At 47.0% G+C, this 17,319-nt stretch overlaps 1 protein-coding gene across 1 annotated transcript; it reads right to left on the bottom strand.

The window, feature by feature from the left end:
- Positions 1 to 723: 723 nt before the first annotated feature.
- On the bottom strand, positions 724 to 12,627 carry LOC149461838 (uncharacterized). The gene is made up of 2 exons (XM_089677652.1): positions 12,097 to 12,627; positions 724 to 2,757 (listed from the first exon to the last, which is right to left on the bottom strand). The coding sequence occupies exons 1-2, from the start codon at positions 12,588 to 12,590 to the stop codon at positions 1,263 to 1,265; spliced, it is 1,989 nt and encodes a 662-aa protein (XP_089533778.1). The 5' UTR covers positions 12,591 to 12,627; the 3' UTR covers positions 724 to 1,262.
- Positions 12,628 to 17,319: the final 4,692 nt, after the last annotated feature.

Below are 17,319 nucleotides of genomic sequence, written 5' to 3'. Positions count from 1 at the left end.
CAGCTGTAGCTGCGTGAAGCCTGAATGTCCCAGTAGGAGGAGTTCTGCCCGCAGTGTGAGCTGCACTCCTGGAGGACCCTGTTCTAGTCTATGCTGCACCACCCCCAGCTTCATGATTGGCCTTCCTCGGCCTCATTGTCTGATATCAATTGTCCGTGTATTGCTACATGTTGGGGATTTCTGCTACAAATCTGAACTAGGAATAGAGAAAGGTAGAAAGGATGGCGCTCTACTTCCTGCTCTCTGTGCTTTCCATCCCCCATCAACCAATCACACTGTGTCCACAATCACCATGGAAATGATCAGATCAATGAAACGTTTGTCATAGACGGACCATCATGTGCCGATCATATACACAGACATTTGTATCACAGGAAACATACAAGAAGAAACATGTATGGAGAAAGACACGGGAAAGTCCCAATATGTGCATTCACCAATCACTCCTTCATTCCCGGTATACACACAATTCCATTGCTTCCATGTGTACACCATCAGTCACTCTTCTAGAATTGGGACATTTTATTACCACCCACCTCTTCAGTGATCCCCCACCATGCAAGTATTGTCCTCACCTACAACTGTGGGCCTAATGAGTGCTTGGAACATTTGTCCACAAAGTATGAATAATAGACCTCCAAGTGTTTGTGAAATCTCCCACCACAAATGTACTCAGCCAATCACAGGGCAGGATAAAGAGAAAACAGGAGGCGCACACACCTAGCACATTATCCAAGGTTTATTGTAAGGACTACAAAATAAAAACACTTCCAGACGAAGCATGTATCTAAAAAGCATGGATGGCCACAACGGCAGGTAAGGTGTCCTCACTGTCAGTGCGGTCAAATGGCTGACGCGTTTCGGGGACAAATCCCTTTCCTCAGAGCTAATGACCAGCCTCTGATGCTGATGTGTAATGAATGGAAACTGGGAGCCTTGCTGGTGATGCCTGAATCACAGGGCAGGACTCCATTTTTATTCTTCTCCTGCCATCAATGGCCGACCTGGCCCCACACTTCATCCATGTCTTTGGGGACCTCTGATCTCCTTATGAACTGTTCCTTCCATGATGAAGATCAGCCATGGAGTATATCTGAGGTGTATATCAGGGTGTGCTTCTTCCCCACATGAGAGCTGGGATGGGAGATTCAGCAACATTCATCTAGAAGACATTTCCCGCACTCAAGGCACTAATACACCTCCAGTGTTGTGTGGGACCCCTGATGTACAGGAAGACAGGACTTCAGTGAGGAACATTTCCCTCACTCAGGACAGGAAAGTGGCTTCTCCCCCATGTGAGATCTCTGATGTTTATAAAGATGGGATGTCTGTGAAAAACATTTCCCGCACTGAAGACAAAAATATGGTTTCTCCCCTGTGTGAGATCTCTGATGTGTGGAAAGATGGGACTTTTGTGAAAAACATTTCCCGCACTCATGACAGAAATACGGCTTCTCCCCCATGTGAGATCTCTGATGTGTGGAAAGATTGGACTTGTCTGAAAAACATTTCCCGCACTCAGGACAGGAATACGGCTTCTCACCCGTGTGAGATCTCTGATGCTTGTTAAGATTGGACTTATCTAAAAAACATTTCCCACACTCAGGACAGGAATACGGCTTCTTCCCCGTGTGAGATCTCTGATGTTTATAAAGATGGGACTTCACTGAAAAACATTTCCCACACTCAGGACAGGAATACGGCTTCTCCCCTGTGTGAGACCTCTGATGTGTGTAAAGACTGGACGTCTCTGAAAAACATTTCCCACACTCAGGACAGGAATATGGCTTCTCGCCTGTGTGAGACCTTTCATGTTTGACAAGATCTGTTTTTTGTGCAAAACATTTCCCGCACTCAGGACAGGAATAAGGCTTCTCCCCCATGTGAGATCTCTGATGCCTGGAAAGACTGAACTTCAATGAAAAACATTTCCCACACTCAGGACAGGAATACGGCTTCTCCCCTGTGTGCAAACTCTGATGTGTGTAAAGATGGGACTTCCGTGCAAAACGTTTCCCACACTCAGGACAAGAATACGGCTTGTCCCCTGTGTGACATCTCTGATGTTTGTAAAGACTGGACGTCTGTGAAAAACATCTCCCGCACTCAGGACAGGAATATGGCTTCTCCCCGGTGTGAGATCTCTGATGTGTGTAAAGATAGGACATGTCTGAGAAACATTTCCCACACTCTGGACAGGAATATGGCTTTTCTCCTGTGTGAGATCTCTGGTGTGTGTAAAGATGGGACTTGTCTGAGAAAAGTTTCCCACACTCAGGACAGGAATGTGGCTTCTCCCCCCTGTGAAATCTTTGATGTCTGTAAAGGCCGGAAATATGTGGAAAACATTTTCCACACTCTGGACAGGAATACGGCTTCTCCCCCGTGTGAGATCTCAGATGTTTGTAAAGACCGGACTTCTGTGAAAAACATCTCCCGCACTCAGGGCAAAAATATGGCTTATTCCCGGTGTGAGATCTCTGATGTGTGTCAAGGTTGCGCTTATGTGAAAAACATTTCCCGCACTGAGGACAGGAATACAACTTCTCTCCCGTGTGAGATCTGTAATGTGTGTCAAGATGTGACTTATGTGAAAAACATTTCCCACACTCAGGACAGGAATACGGCTTCTCCCCTGTGTGAGATCTCTGATGTGTGTTAAGATTGCCCTTATGTGAAAAACATTTCCCGCACTCAGGACAAGAATATGGTTTTTCCCCCGTGTGAGATCTTTTATGAATATTTAGATGGGATTTAAAATGGAAATCCTTCTCGCACTCAGTACAGGAGAACCTCTTCCCTGTTGGAAGGCCAGCCCGGTCCCGCACAGTCTGAGGTTCTTCAGGATACGAGGAATCCGATGGTCCATCTACACTGGGTGGTGCCGGATGGACATTGGAGGGAGCCGGGTTTTCTCCTGGACTATACTGTGTGATGTCCTCATCTTCTACTTTCCAGTCTGGAGACAAAGTGAGACAATCCTCGGAGGTTTTCCTCATCTCCCGGCCATGGACTAAAATACAAAGACGATTACTAGACAGGAGCTGATTGGTTCCCCCAAACCAGGACTCCGCCCACATCAGGCAGCTTGGTCTCTGAGGAGCTTACAATTCCACCCTCAAGGGAACTAGGAAATGGCTCCTCTGATCTCCTACCAGGTCATTTCTTTATTCATGGACCTTAGTCAGAGAGTGAGGAAACAACCAGAACTGTCTTTTATAGGAGGGACAGTGATGAGGGGATTATAGGACGAGGGTCCCCACCCCCTCTATCACTCATCGCCATCTTCCCAACACAAGAAGTACATAGTGTGGGGGTCAGCAGTATGTAATATACAATATAAATTATACAGTGTAAGGGTCAGGACTCATAATATTGGTATTCAGTAATCAGTGGAAGATTAAATGTTTACTGTAGACAAGTTGCAGAGATCCCACACCGCTGCCTCCCATCTCCTGAGACTGCACTCAGTGACTTGGGTCTGAGACTATACAGACATATCCCTCCACCCGGCACAGCCAGGAAAGAACCCTGGGAGAATTGATCTGTCAGAGATATTACTAGACCCGGGCATGGGGATAAAGATACAAGACTCACACCCCAGGTGTCTAGGTCTAGTAACACTTATGGTGAAAATCAACATTTTTCTGCCAGCTGAACCCCAGAACCTCCATAAATCCAGTCTAGATACATAAATTGTGTCTGCAGCACAGAGAAGGAAGATTATCCGAGAGAAATCCAGGAATACAGGACGGGGAACACAGCTCAGGAAAGTGACCAGGGGATTACAGGCTGATATCACCCAGTCCCCGCCCTACTCTGGACCAATCAGTGAGCAGTATGGGTGGAGGAATGGATTTAGTGTTCATGACCCACCTGTGCTGATCTCTGTAGGAGTGTCCTCCTCTATAAATGTCCCCGTTATTCCATCCTCCTCCATAGACTGCTGATCATCCCTCACATACGCCTCTTCTTCTTCTGCTTTCACCTCAAATTCTATATCGATTGGATCTCCACTCTAAATCAAGGAAATGAGAGAAAATATCATCTGTATAATATCAGCTCACATTAAATATTCAAACATCTTCTCTACAAGTCCATGTTCTAGATGCTCCATCCCACCAACCTTGTAATAGTGAGGGATGGTGTGACCTTCCTGTGTGGAATCCCGGGAATACAGAGGACGGAGACATCTCTCTGGTGGGTTCCTGGTATTTGGTGGCTCCATCATATCCTTGTGTCCTTCTGAAAACTCCTCCATCACTCCATACTCCTCATCCTCCTCTTTATACTCTTCTTTAACATCAATATTATCATCCCCGAGGATTCCACTCTAAACATTCAAAAAGAAATTCAATGTAACAAACACCCTTGAGGAACAATCACTAATAGTTATGATTTATACACATCTACCTGATGATGGTGAGGGATGGTGTGACCTTCCTGTGTGGAATCCCGGGAATACAGAGGACGGGGACATCTCTCTGGTGGGTTCCCATGACTGGATCCATCTGTAGGAAACACACACACTGACTGAATCCATTGTTTCTATGTGTTTATCAGATGATGGGGGATCTAGGTGGATCCTCCGTACTGCTCTCTCCTTTACAATAAAGTCTCCTCTTACCCGGTGATGTGAGGGGCGGCTGATTGTCCATCATGACGTCCTTGTAGAGATCCTTGTGTCCTTCTAAATACTCCCACTCCTCCATGGAGAAATAGACAGTGACACCCTGACACCTTATAGGAACCTGACACACACAATGATACAGTCACCATCCAGACACATCCCTTGTCTGTTACTGGAGAATGTCCCAGAATTCCCGGCACCGCTCACCTCTCCTGTCAGCAGCTCAGTGATCTCTCTGGTGACTTCTAGAATCTTCTTCTTCTTTCTCTCTTCTATCAGGGAGGGAGGTGGAGGCAATGTGATGTCATATGATCTCCAGACTTCACAGGAGGAAAACTCTACATCTGAACACAAAGAGTCACATCAAATGATATTCCCAGAATCCTCCTCACCTCTCCATTCAGGTCTCCATTTTATTAAAGCCCCACTTCAGGCTGAGGTATAATTCCCCCCCACAGGACCCCCACACTACGCAGGGTATAGGCTTGTTGCAGCATTCTGATGTCATTACATACAACGCAGGGCCAACAGTCCCACTTTACATGTGAGGATACCAAGGGGCCCCCACATCCTAAGAGCATCAGAAAAAATCAGATGGAGGGACATTGGGGGGAGGAGCTGTGAGGTCAGTGTGATGTCATAGGATTCTCTGCCTCTGGATGGAGGGACATTGAGGGGGAGGAGATGTGAGGTCAGTGTGATGTCATAGGATTCTCTGACTCTGGATGGAGGGACATTGGGAGGAGGAGCTGTGAGGTCAGTGTGATGTCATAGGATTCTCTGATGGAGGGACATTGGGAGGAGGAGCTGTGAGGTCAGTGTGATGTCATAGGATTCTCTGACTCCGGTTGGAGGGTAATTGGGAGGAGAAGCTGTGAGGTCAGTGTGATGTCATACGATTCTCTGACTCTGGATGGAGGGACATTGGGAGGAGGGGCTGTGAGGTCAGTGTGATGTCATAGGATTCCCTGACTCTTGTTGGAGGGACATTGGGAGGAGGAGCTGTGAGGTCAGTGTGATGTCATAGGATTCTCTGACTCTGGATGGAAGGACATTGGGGGGAGGAGGAGCTGTGAGGTCAGTGTGATGTCATAGGACATATAGACTCTGGATGGAGGGACATTTGGATGGGGAGATTTGAGGGGTCCTCTATATGAGACTCTCATGAAAACCAAATCATTGTTCCTGGGTGCGTCCTACCTCTCCTAAACTGAAGAGTGAACTTTGACCTTTACCATCCAGAAATCTGTCCGGAATCTGTGGAAGTAAGCTGTCATGTGATCAGGTGACGTGCGGAGGAACGGAGTGTAAATAGCAGACCATTGTCTCCACAGCCCCTAATGGTGGGGATGGATTTGGCGGCGTGCTGGTGCCAAGTTTCCTCCCCCCAGGGTCACTGCAGGTGTGGAGAAAAGCTGTGTAAGAGGATATGGAGGAGAGATGAGGAGGAGATCCAGGAATCAGGAGAAAGGTCAGGGCAAGCAACAGACGAGCGCATCCAAGAGACCAAGCCGGGGTCACTACACAGAAAATCAATCCAAGGAAACAACAGGCAGGACGAGGAATAGCAAGAAGGAGCTGAGAGACAAATGAGAATATTGCTCAGCCAATGGGAGATGATCTCAGCATGACTTCCATCATGAAGGAGATGAGGGGGAGGGGAGGAAGTCACTGAAGGTGACCATAGATCCATGAAAATTCAGCTGGTTCAGCAGGGATCGCTCACATTTCCATCCATGTGTGGCCACTGCCGGATAAAAGCCACTCCCCCAGCGGCTGCAGCCAATAGCTTCAGTGCTGATCCGTGTATTCTGAGAGCGGAGGAGTCCCCCCATTGTCAGAATACAAGAGTGCAGCGGGGAGGATTCCCCCCTCCACCTCCAATGTGTGGATGGGGGAATCGCTTCTGTTTTTATGGTCATCCCGCTGGCTGAACGATAAAACTGAACCATGTAGGCCAGCTTTGGGGGCAAATATATTATCATCAACTCCTCCCCCTGAAGGGGTTCATCTACGTATTACCTTCTCTGCCGCCAGATCCAGGTATGTGGACTCTCTGCGTCCTCCTTACTCATGTTTCCCCTGGAACTCCTGTCTGTACCTGACATCACTTCCTGTCTGTACCTGACATCACTTCCTGTCTGTCTTCCATAGAGACTTCCTGTCTGGGTAGAAGTGAGATCCCCACCTTGTGGAGCTCAGAGGATCTGCAGCCCCGAGAAGCGTCCGGTAGTGTGACCCCGGCCTTGTGCTGGGTGTGTATGGACTGTAGATCCTTATAGAGGGGTCACCTCCACTCCCACCAAGGGGGACAGAAATATATGACTCCTCGGGGGAGGGGTTTTGGCCCCTTTGATTTTGCAGTAACATTGATTGCAGATATAGTCCTGTAGAACATCTGGTATATGGACACAAAGCCCCCAGCCCAGAGTAAAGGGTGGAGAGTGATTGAAGTAGATGCAAAGTGGAAGCGGTGGACTTGCAGAGAACACTATACTGAGCACACAATATTGTCTGTCTCCATGGATTTGCACAGGATTTGAGATGATTTCCTATAGCAGCAAATCTGATGAGATGAATGAAGTGGGTGTAAAGTGGAAGCAGTGGATGTGCAGAGAATAGGATTTGGAGCCCCGAGCTCTTTATCTCTGAATGTCTCCACATATTTGTAGTGTATTTGTGATGATTTCTGTGCACACACAATAGGACAGCGCTGTGACACATAATGCTCTTCTAGATGACAGGGAATCCTTCCCTTTGTTACAGCAGCAGTCCGCTAGAAGGTTTTTGTAGGTTTGGAGTTGTTACACATAGCGCGGGTTTTATCCATTTATACTGATGACATCATTGCCCAAATCTGGGGGTCACCAGCCATTTCCACCCTTTACTCCCAGCTGGGGTTATTATTATTATTATACAGGATTTATGGCACCAACAGTCTGTGCAGCGCTGTACAATATAAGGGGGGCGGTACAATTACAATACATTTCAGTACAGAAGGAATAGGAGGGCCCGGCTCGTGGAGCTTACAATATGAAGGAAGGGGGAGGGGATACAAAAGGTGATAGCTGCGGGGGATGATCTGGTGGAGGTGATTCAAGTACAGTTCTTAGGTGGAGGTGGGGTAGGCTTCCCTGAATAAGTGAGTTTTCAAAGATCAACTAAAGGCAGAGAGGGTGAGGGGCCGACCATACATACAGTGGTAGGGAGTTCCAGAGGATGGGAGAGGCTCTGGAGAAGTCCTGGAGTTGAGTGTAGGAGGAGGTGACAAGGGAGCTAGAGAGCAAGATATCTTGGGAGGAGAGGAGCCAGTGATATCTGTGGATGAGGTCGGTGATGTAGCTAGGGGCAGTGTTATGGATGGCTTTGTAAGCTGTGGTTAGTAATTTGAATTTTATATGTTGGGTTAGTGGAAGACAATGAAGGGATTGGCAGAGAGGGGTGGAGAACACTGAGCAGAGGCCAGTGAAGGGATTGGCAGAGAGGGGCAGCAGTCACTGATCGGTTGGTAAGGTGTATGAGTCTAGCAGCAGTCGCTGATCGGTCGGTAAGGTGTATGAGTCTAGCAGCAGTCGCTGATCGGTTGGTAAGGTGTATGAGTCTAGCGGCAGTCGCTGATCGGTCGGTAAGGTGTATGAGTCTAGCAGCAGTCGCTGATCGGTCGGTAAGGTGTATGAGTCTAGCGGCAGTCGCTGATCGGTCGGTAAGGTGTATGAGTCTAGCAGCAGTCGCTGATCGGTCGGTAAGGTGTATGAGTCTAGCGGCAGTCGCTGATCGGTTGGTAAGGTGTATGAGTCTAGCAGCAGTCTCTGATCGGTCGGTAAGGTGTATGAGTCTAGCAGCAGTCACTGATCGGTTGGTAAGGTGTACGATTCGAGCAGCAGTCGCTGATCGGTTGGTAAGGTGTATGAGTCTAGCAGCAGTCGCTGATCGGTTGGTAAGGTGTATGAGTCTAGCAGCAGTCGCTGATCGGTCGGTAAGGTGTATGAGTCTAGCAGCAGTCGCTGATCGGTCGGTAAGGTGTATGAGTCTAGCAGCAGTCGCTGATCGGTCGGTAAGGTGTATGAGTCTAGCAGCAGTCGCTGATCGGTTGGTAAGGTGTATGAGTCTAGCAGCAGTCGCTGATCGGTTGGTAAGGTGTATGAGTCTAGCGGCAGTCACTGATCGGTTGGTAAGGTGTATGAGTCTAGCAGCAGTCGCTGATCGGTTGGTAAGGTGTATGAGTCTAGCAGCAGTCGCTGATCGGTTGGTAAGGTGTATGAGTCTAGCAGCAGTCGCTGATCGGTTGGTAAGGTGTATGAGTCTAGCGGCAGTCACTGATCGGTTGGTAAGGTGTATGAGTCTAGCAGCAGTCGCTGATCGGTTGGTAAGGTGTATGAGTCTAGCAGCAGTCGCTGATCGGTTGGTAAGGTGTATGAGTCTAGCAGCAGCATTTATAATAGACTGAAGGGGGATAGCCTGTGTAACGGTAGACCAGTGAGGAGGGAGTTGCAGTAATGGAGGCGGGATATAACCAAGGCGTGGATAAGTTGTTTTGTGGTGTCATTGGTCAGGAAGGAGCGGATTTAGGAAGTGTTTCGGGGATTGAGGTGGCAGGATTTAGCCAGTGATTGGATGTGGGGCCCAAAGGAGAGGTCAGAGTCTAGGATTACGCCTAGCACCCTGACATGAGGGGAAGGACCAATGGCAGTGCTGTTGATCTTGATGGTAAAGTCATGAGTGCGGGATCGGGGGGAGGTAATATTACAGCTCAGTTTTGGAAAGATTGAGTCTAAGGTAGTGATGTGACATCCATGCTGATATGTCGCTCAGTAGATTTGTGATACGGGAGGGGGTGAGCTGGGGAGTGGAGACATAGATCTGGGTGTCATCAGCATAGAGGTGGTATTGGAAGCCATGAGAGGTTATCAGTTGGCCCAGGGAGGAGGTATAGAGAGAGAAAAGGAGGGGCCCAAGGACAGAACCTCGGGGTACCGCAACGGAAAGAGGATCGGAGGAGGAGGAGTTGTATGTGACACTAAAAGTGTGCTGAGAAAGGTAAGAGGAGAACCAGGAGAGAGCAGAGTCATGGAGGCCAATGGAGTGGAGTGTACTGAGGAGGAGCGGGTGGTGCACTGTGTCAATCTATAGTCACTCGATTCTGAAGAACAGCTTTACGGGTTCCTTGGAGGTTGAGCAACAGTTCCTGCAAAGCCATAGAAGTATGATTCAGACTTTTATCCATACTACATGCTAAACCATTAACAGTTCTACTAACATTTATAGGGAACGTTGATCCCGGGAATATCCGATTGTATCTCCGGGGATCAGGGAGGAATTTTTTCCCCTGCAGGAGCAGATTGGATCGTGCTTTGCTGGGTTTTTAGCTTCCTTTGTATCAACTGTGGGTGTCGGATTATAACTTTTTTTTGTTAATGGTTGAACTGGATGGACTTTTGTCTTTTTTCAGCCAGACTAACTATGTAACTATGTTCCTGTGTTATATAATGGTAATGCTGGTCCTCCTACAATAGATCCAACTAAACTAGTGTATTCAGCTTTGGAAAGCAGTGTGATGTCTGATATACAATCTTCTGATCCAATCTCGGTCCTCCTTCTTGATCTTAGATCCTTCTCCATAGCTTTAGGATGCTCAGGCAATATCATACTCAGACGGCTCCAAGTACAAGGCCCTCCAGTAATATTCCTGGAATATATGAATATGTGGGATTTCCACAAGAAAACAACCATCCTAAAGGTAGTGTGACCTGTGACTGTGGCTGGGCTGTGATAGAACATGATGACAGCTCATTGGGTTATGTACTGAACTACATGTTCTATTAGACGTACAGAAAATCCTGTCCTGAGGAGATCGGGTTGTGTGATGTGGGCCATATGGAAATCTGAGATCCCAACACCGGGGAATCCCTTCAGAATCACATGTCATATTGTAACACATCTCCTGGGGGAACATTCAACGTTTTCATACCAGTCATATATTCCCAGCCTTTATATGGACCTGGACAGTTCTGACAGTCCTCATACAATGACATAGATGGTCCATCATCCATTCTTACATCAGTATCATTAGTCATTACTCTGAAAATGTCCAACAAAACTGAGGGTGGGGTGGGAATGGCCATCAAACATGTAACTAAATGATCGGCAGCATCTCTGACAGATGGAAATTGGGAACATTCATCACTCTCCTTGCCATATAAACCCAGACATTCTGATTGCTTTAACAGTTCACGTGGATGTCTGTGTGGGGGCAAGGGTCAGTCTTATGGGGCTGCAACATCCCCCCTGGTAAGGTGACCCCCATGTTGTGGACATGTGGCCTGGTATGGATCAGGAGGGGGGACACACTACAGCCCCCCCCTCTGCACTCTGTATGGTGGGCTGTATATGATATACTGCTGACCCCCGCACTATGCGCCGTTATTGAAGGGTGTGAGGTGTCACCGAGGAGCAATGTTCTATATTGAAGTTTGCCGTCATTGCACCGACACACACAATAGTTTTTCTTCAATAAATGTTTTATTATAATTTTACATTTAACAAGATTGAAGCATAAAAATCAGGAAATAGTAAAGGAAGGAATCCGATTGGTCAGGAAGATCCCTTGTCTGGAATGTGGGGGCGGAGTCATTATTGGTGTACAATACAATACACAACGTGTTCCATTATTATAACAAAGTAACAAACTAATCTTCAGGTCCAAAATTAGCATTTTAACATTTGTGCAGAAACAGCTCTGGCAGTGAGAGGGTTAATGTGGGCTAGATGGGACCACTCTGCTGGGGTGACATTAGAGCTCCCCCTAGCTGCAGCCTGGTAATAACATTGCTGGGAGGTCTATTCATTTCTCTGCTCCATACTTCCCGTCTTTATAGAAACGTCTCCTGACATTTGGGGGTCTATTCATAGAATGTTTGTATAGCAATTCCCTCAGTGAGAGTTCATGTCCATTCCTCCTGTGTGAATGGGGGAACCAATGTTATTAGGATCACATCTGAGCTGCTGGAATGTCTTCCATTGATGGAAAATACATTGAAAACTTCTTCTCCTGATATCAATGGCCGACCCGGTCCCACACTTCATCCATGTCTTTGGGGACCTCTGATCTCCTTATGAACTGTTTCTTCCATGATGAAGATCAGCCATGGAGTATATCTGAGGTGTATATCAGGGTGTGCTTCTTCTCCACATGAGAGCTGGGATGTCCAGCAACATTCATCTAGAAGACATTTCCCGCACTCAAGGCACTAATACACCTCCAGGGTTGTGTGGGACCTCTGATGTACAGGAAGACAGGACTTCAGTGAGGAACATTTCCCTCTCAGGGCAGGAAAGTGGCTTCTTCCTGTGTGACATCTCTGATGAATGCAAAGATTTGACTTCACTGAAAAACATTTCCCGCACTCAAGACAGGAACACAGATCTCTTCCATGTGAGATCTCTGATGTCTGTTAAGATTGGACTTCTGTGAAAAACATTTCCCGCACTCATGACAGGAATACGGCTTTTCCCCCGTGTGAGATCTCTGATGACTGGAAAGATGAGACTTCTGTGAAAAACATTTCCCACACTCTGGACAGGAATATGGCTTCTCCCCCATGTGATATCTCTGATGTTTGTAAAGATCGTACTTTCGTGAAAAGCATTTCCCGCACTCAAGACAGGAATACGGCTTCTCTCCTGTGTGAGTTATTTTATGCACATTAAGATGGGATTTAAAATGGAAACCCTTCCCGCACTCAGGACAGGAGAAGCTCTTCCCTGTTGGAAGGCCGGCCCGGTCCCGCACAGTCTGAGGTTCCTCAGGATACAAGGAATCCGATGGTCCATCTATACTGGGTGGTGCCGGATGGACATTGGAGGGAGCCGGGTTTTCTCCTGGACTATACTGTGTGATGTCCTCATCTTCTACTTTCCAGTCTGGAGACAAAGTGAGACAATCCTCGGAGGTTTTCCTCATCTCCCGGCCATGGACTAAAAGACAAAGACAAAGAGGATTACTAGACAGGAGCTGACTGGTTCCCCCAAACCAGGACTCCGCCCACATCAGGCAGCTTGATCTCTGAGGAGCTTACAATTCCACCCTCAAGGGAACTAGGAAATGGCTCCTCTGATCTCCTACCAGGTCATTTCTTTATTCATGGGCCTTAGTCAGAGAGTGAGGAAACAACCAGAACTGTCTTTTATAGGAGGGACAGTGATGAGGGGATTATAGGACGAGGGTCCCCACCCCCTCTATCACTCATCGCCATCTTCCCAACACAAGAAGTACTGCACTTCCTTATTTACTCCATGATTTAGTCATGAAGAACAGCGGGGCTGAGCCCCACCAGAGGTCAGAGAGTGAGGATGGGGCGAGAACAACCAAGATGAAGACTGGACTGACCCTGAAGACCACCATCATTGGGGTATTGACTCCTCCCTCATTATCACTTTCTGTTTAAGGGTCCAAAGTTGGAGGATGTTATCACATTACTATCACCATGTAAAAGTCTGTGCTCCAATCACATCATCCGAAATAAAATGTCCAGCTGGGAGGAAATAGGTGTAACATGACAGAATCCATATTATGTGTATATATAGCAGTGGGGGGAGGGGGAGAGCAGAAGTCTGGAGTATGAAATGTATAACATACAGTATATAGTGCAGGGTCAGGAGTATGTATTGTACAACATAGAGTATATAGTGCAGGGGTCAGGAGTATGTAATGTACAACATAGAGTATATAGTGCAGGGGTCAGGAGTATGTAATGTACAACATAGAGTATATAGTGCAGGGGTCAGGAGTATGTAATGTACAACATAGAGTATATAGTGCAGGGGTCAGGAGTATGTAATGTACAATGTAGAGTATATAGTGCAGGGGTCAGGAGTATGTAATGTACAACATAGAGTATATAGTGCAGGGGTCAGGAGTATGTAATGTACAACAGAGTATATAGTGCAGGGGTCAGGAGTATGTAATGTACAATGTAGAGTATATAGTGCAGGGGTCAGGAGTATGTAATGTACAACATAGAGTATATAGTGCAGGGGTCAGGAGTATGTAATGTACAACATAGAGTATATAGTGCAGGGGTCAGGAGTATGTAATGTACAACATAGAGTATATAGTGCAGGGGTCAGGAGTATGTAATGTACAACAGAGTATATAGTGCAGGGGTCAGAAGTATGTAATGTACAATGTAGAGTATATAGTGCAGGGGTCAGGAGTATGTAATGTACAACATAGAGTATATAGTGCAGGGGTCAGGAGTATGTAATGTACAACAGAGTATATAGTGCAGGGGTCAGGAGTATGTAATGTACAATGTAGAGTATATAGTGCAGGGGTCAGGAGTATGTAATGTACAACATAGAGTATATAGTGCAGGGGTCAGGAGTATGTAATGTACAACATAGAGTATATAGTGCAGGGGTCAGGAGTATGTAATGTACAACATAGAGTATATAGTGCAGGGGTCAGGAGTATGTAATGTACAACAGAGTATATAGTGCAGGGGTCAGGAGTATGTAATGTACAATGTAGAGTATATAGTGCAGGGGTCAGGAGTATGTAATGTACAACATAGAGTATATAGTGCAGGGGTCAGGAGTATGTAATGTACAATGTAGAGTATATAGTGCAGGGGTCAGGAGTATGTAATGTACAACATAGAGTATATAGTGCAGGGGTCAGGAGTATGTAATGTACAACAGAGTATATAGTGCAGGGGTTAGGAGTATGTAATGTACAACATAGAGTATATAGTGCAGGGGTCAGGAGTATGTAATGTACAACATAGAGTATATTGTGTATTTAGTGTTCATGACCCACCTGTGCTGATCTCTGTAGGAGTGTCCTCCTCTATAAATGTCCCCGTTATTCCATCCTCCTCCATAGACTGCTGATCATCCCTCACATACGCCTCTTCTTCTTCTGCTTTTATCTCAACTTTTATATTTATCAGATCTTCACCCTAAACCAAGAAAATTAGAAATTTCACATAATATATAAATATAAGCTAACATGAAAAATACAAATATTATCTCCACAAGTCCATGTTCTAGATTCTCCATCCCACCTACCTTGTAATAGTGAGGGATGGTGTGACCTTCCTGTGTGGAATCCCGGGAATACAGAGGACGGGGACATCTCTCTGGTGGGTTCCTGTATCTGGATGACTCCACCATGGTGTCCTGGTACAGATCTTTGTGTTCTCATAGAAGCTCTGACTCCTCCATCCCCCCATCCTCATCCTCCTCCTCTTTCATCTCTCCTTTAACCTCAACTTTAGGATCTCTCAGGTTTCCACTCTGAATATATAATAAAAATGCCATCAATGGTAACAATGCAGATAATGTACAGATCCTAATGATACTATCAGTGATTGGAGAATGTCCCAGAATTCCCAGCACCGCTCACCTCTCCTGTCAGCAGCTCCATCATTTTCTTGGTGACTTCTAGAATCTTCTGCATGTTGTGTCTCTCAGGGTTTAGGGAGTCACATGGAGGCACTGTGATGGTCATATGATCACCTGACTTCAGAAGAGGAAATCTCTGTATTGAGGAACCAATAGGAATATCATGTTAGACTCCCAGAATCCTCCTCACCTCTCCGGTCAGGTCTGTGTTTATTAATAGAGATGAGAGTGATGTCATGTGACCTCCCAGAATCCTCCTCACCTCTCCGGTCAGGTCTGTGTTTTATTAATAGAGATGAGAGTGATGTCATGTGACCTCCCAGAATCCTCCTCACCTTTCCGGTCAGCTCTGTGGTTTATTAATAGAGATGAGAGTGATGTCATGTGACCTCCCAGAATCCTCCTCACCTCTCCGGTCAGGTCTGTGTTTATTAATAGAGATCAGAGTGATGTCATGTGACCTCCCAGAATCCTCCTCACCTCTCCGGTCAGGTCTGTGTTTTATTAATAGAGATAAGAGTGATGTCATGTGACCTCCCAGAATCCTCCTCACCTCTCCGGTCAGCAGGTAGATGATCTCCAGGGTGAGGTTTAGTATCTTCTCAGTCATGTGACTCCGGTCCTCCTCCATCCTCATTGGTGCCATCATGTGATCTATACAGGTCTCCTTGTAGACGGATAACTTTGGGAAATGAAAGTAAGAATGATTTGGATGGTATTGGTCACACAATAATAGGATGTGGATGTGAGGGGGGAATAGGAGGGTTGGTGGACATTGAAGAACTACTCCCCCCATGGGAAGACATTTAGTTTGGGCTGTTTAGTGTTTACTACAATTTTGGGGTCCGGGGCCCCTTTTCTCTGTTGGGTTTGTTTGGTCTCTGAACTGGTTTTGATGAGTATTAGATCTGCAGACAAGGAATGATAAATCTGATCCTTCCTATGACTAGTTTGCTCTGAGGCAGTGCTGTGAGGTCAATGTCGGCTCATCATGCAGGGATGGTCACTTTACATCACCCGACGCCCGGGACATGTAGTTCTGGGGGCCGGGCAAGTATTGTGTTTAACCTTTATCCCTGCTGAGGGCAAGCCGCAGGGCTCTCCTTTCAGGTGCCAGCCTCTGCCACCCCGTGTGTGTGAACCTCTCCTGTACCTACTATGCTTCTCTGGCTCTGCTTGCCCATCTGTGGGCACAGTTCAGCGGGTGTCGGAGGGTAGAGGGGACAGATGTCAGGGCTCTGTCCTCAACAGAGGTGTTAGGAGACCTGGCACCCCTGCCAATACCTTGCATGGCCGCAGAAGTTCACATCGGCTCAAATTTGGTGGCAAATGGCCTTTATAAGGAAACCCTGCACTACTCTCAGGTTCTGATTGATCTCTGGCTGCCCAGTACCTTGTTCCTGTTCCACTGTGAATTGTGATTTCCTGTTCCTGTGCTACTGTGATCTGTGATTTCCTGTTACCGACTTGGCTTGCTCCTGGACCTGTCTTCTCTGCTTAAACCCTGACCTGACCTCGGCTGGCTAACGGATATTTTCTCTTGCTCCTCTGTGTATGACCTCGGCTATCCCATCTGACTACATCTGTTCTGATCTCCACCCGGTACTGGATCTTGGCTTTGAACCGGCTATCCAGTAATCCTGTTCCCCGGAAGGGCTTTCATACCTCACACAGGCGCCACCTGTCTGCAGACCTCATCTCAGTGCATCAGCTGTGCTCCTGGGTGGACCACCAACAAGCACTCCTATAGGCGACCTGTGCCACTTTGGTCCTGATTCCTGCTGTCCCACTCTCAGGGGAGTCTGGAACTTAGCCACAAGGGAAGCCCTCTCTCCATTGGCGTCTCTCACCAGGTACGTGACAGTATCAACCAGCCATTATGTCTGAGGCAGAGAGAGGTGCTTCCGCATTAGAAGCCCTGTGCCAACAGATGACGGCACTTACGCAAGCGGTCAAGGACCTGCAGGAACGATATTTTCAGCTGGAGGGACGTCTTCATTTGCTCACTACCACTGCACCTTCTGCAGACCAGAATCCATTGCCTAGTCCTATCTCTATAGTGGCACCAGCCAGTTCGCCTTCCACTGTTACACCCACTTTGGTACTACCCAGGGTTACCATTCCGGAATGCTTCATGGGGACCGATGTAAATTCTGAGCCTTCAAGAATGCTTGATAGTTGTATTTCGCACTGCAACCCAGGACCTTCTCACTTGAGGCAGTTAAAGTGGGGTTCATCATTTCTGTCATATCTGACGAACCGCAATAATGGGCACACAGCTTACT

Source organism: Staurois parvus, unplaced genomic scaffold (assembly GCF_062004578.1).
Source record: "Staurois parvus isolate SC_StPar_1 unplaced genomic scaffold, SC_StPar_1.0 ptg000191l, whole genome shotgun sequence".
In the NCBI taxonomy this organism is placed as follows: domain Eukaryota; kingdom Metazoa; phylum Chordata; class Amphibia; order Anura; family Ranidae; genus Staurois; species Staurois parvus.
The sequence above is the reverse complement of the archived record's forward strand: the minus strand, read 5'-3'. Positions and strand labels throughout refer to the sequence as shown.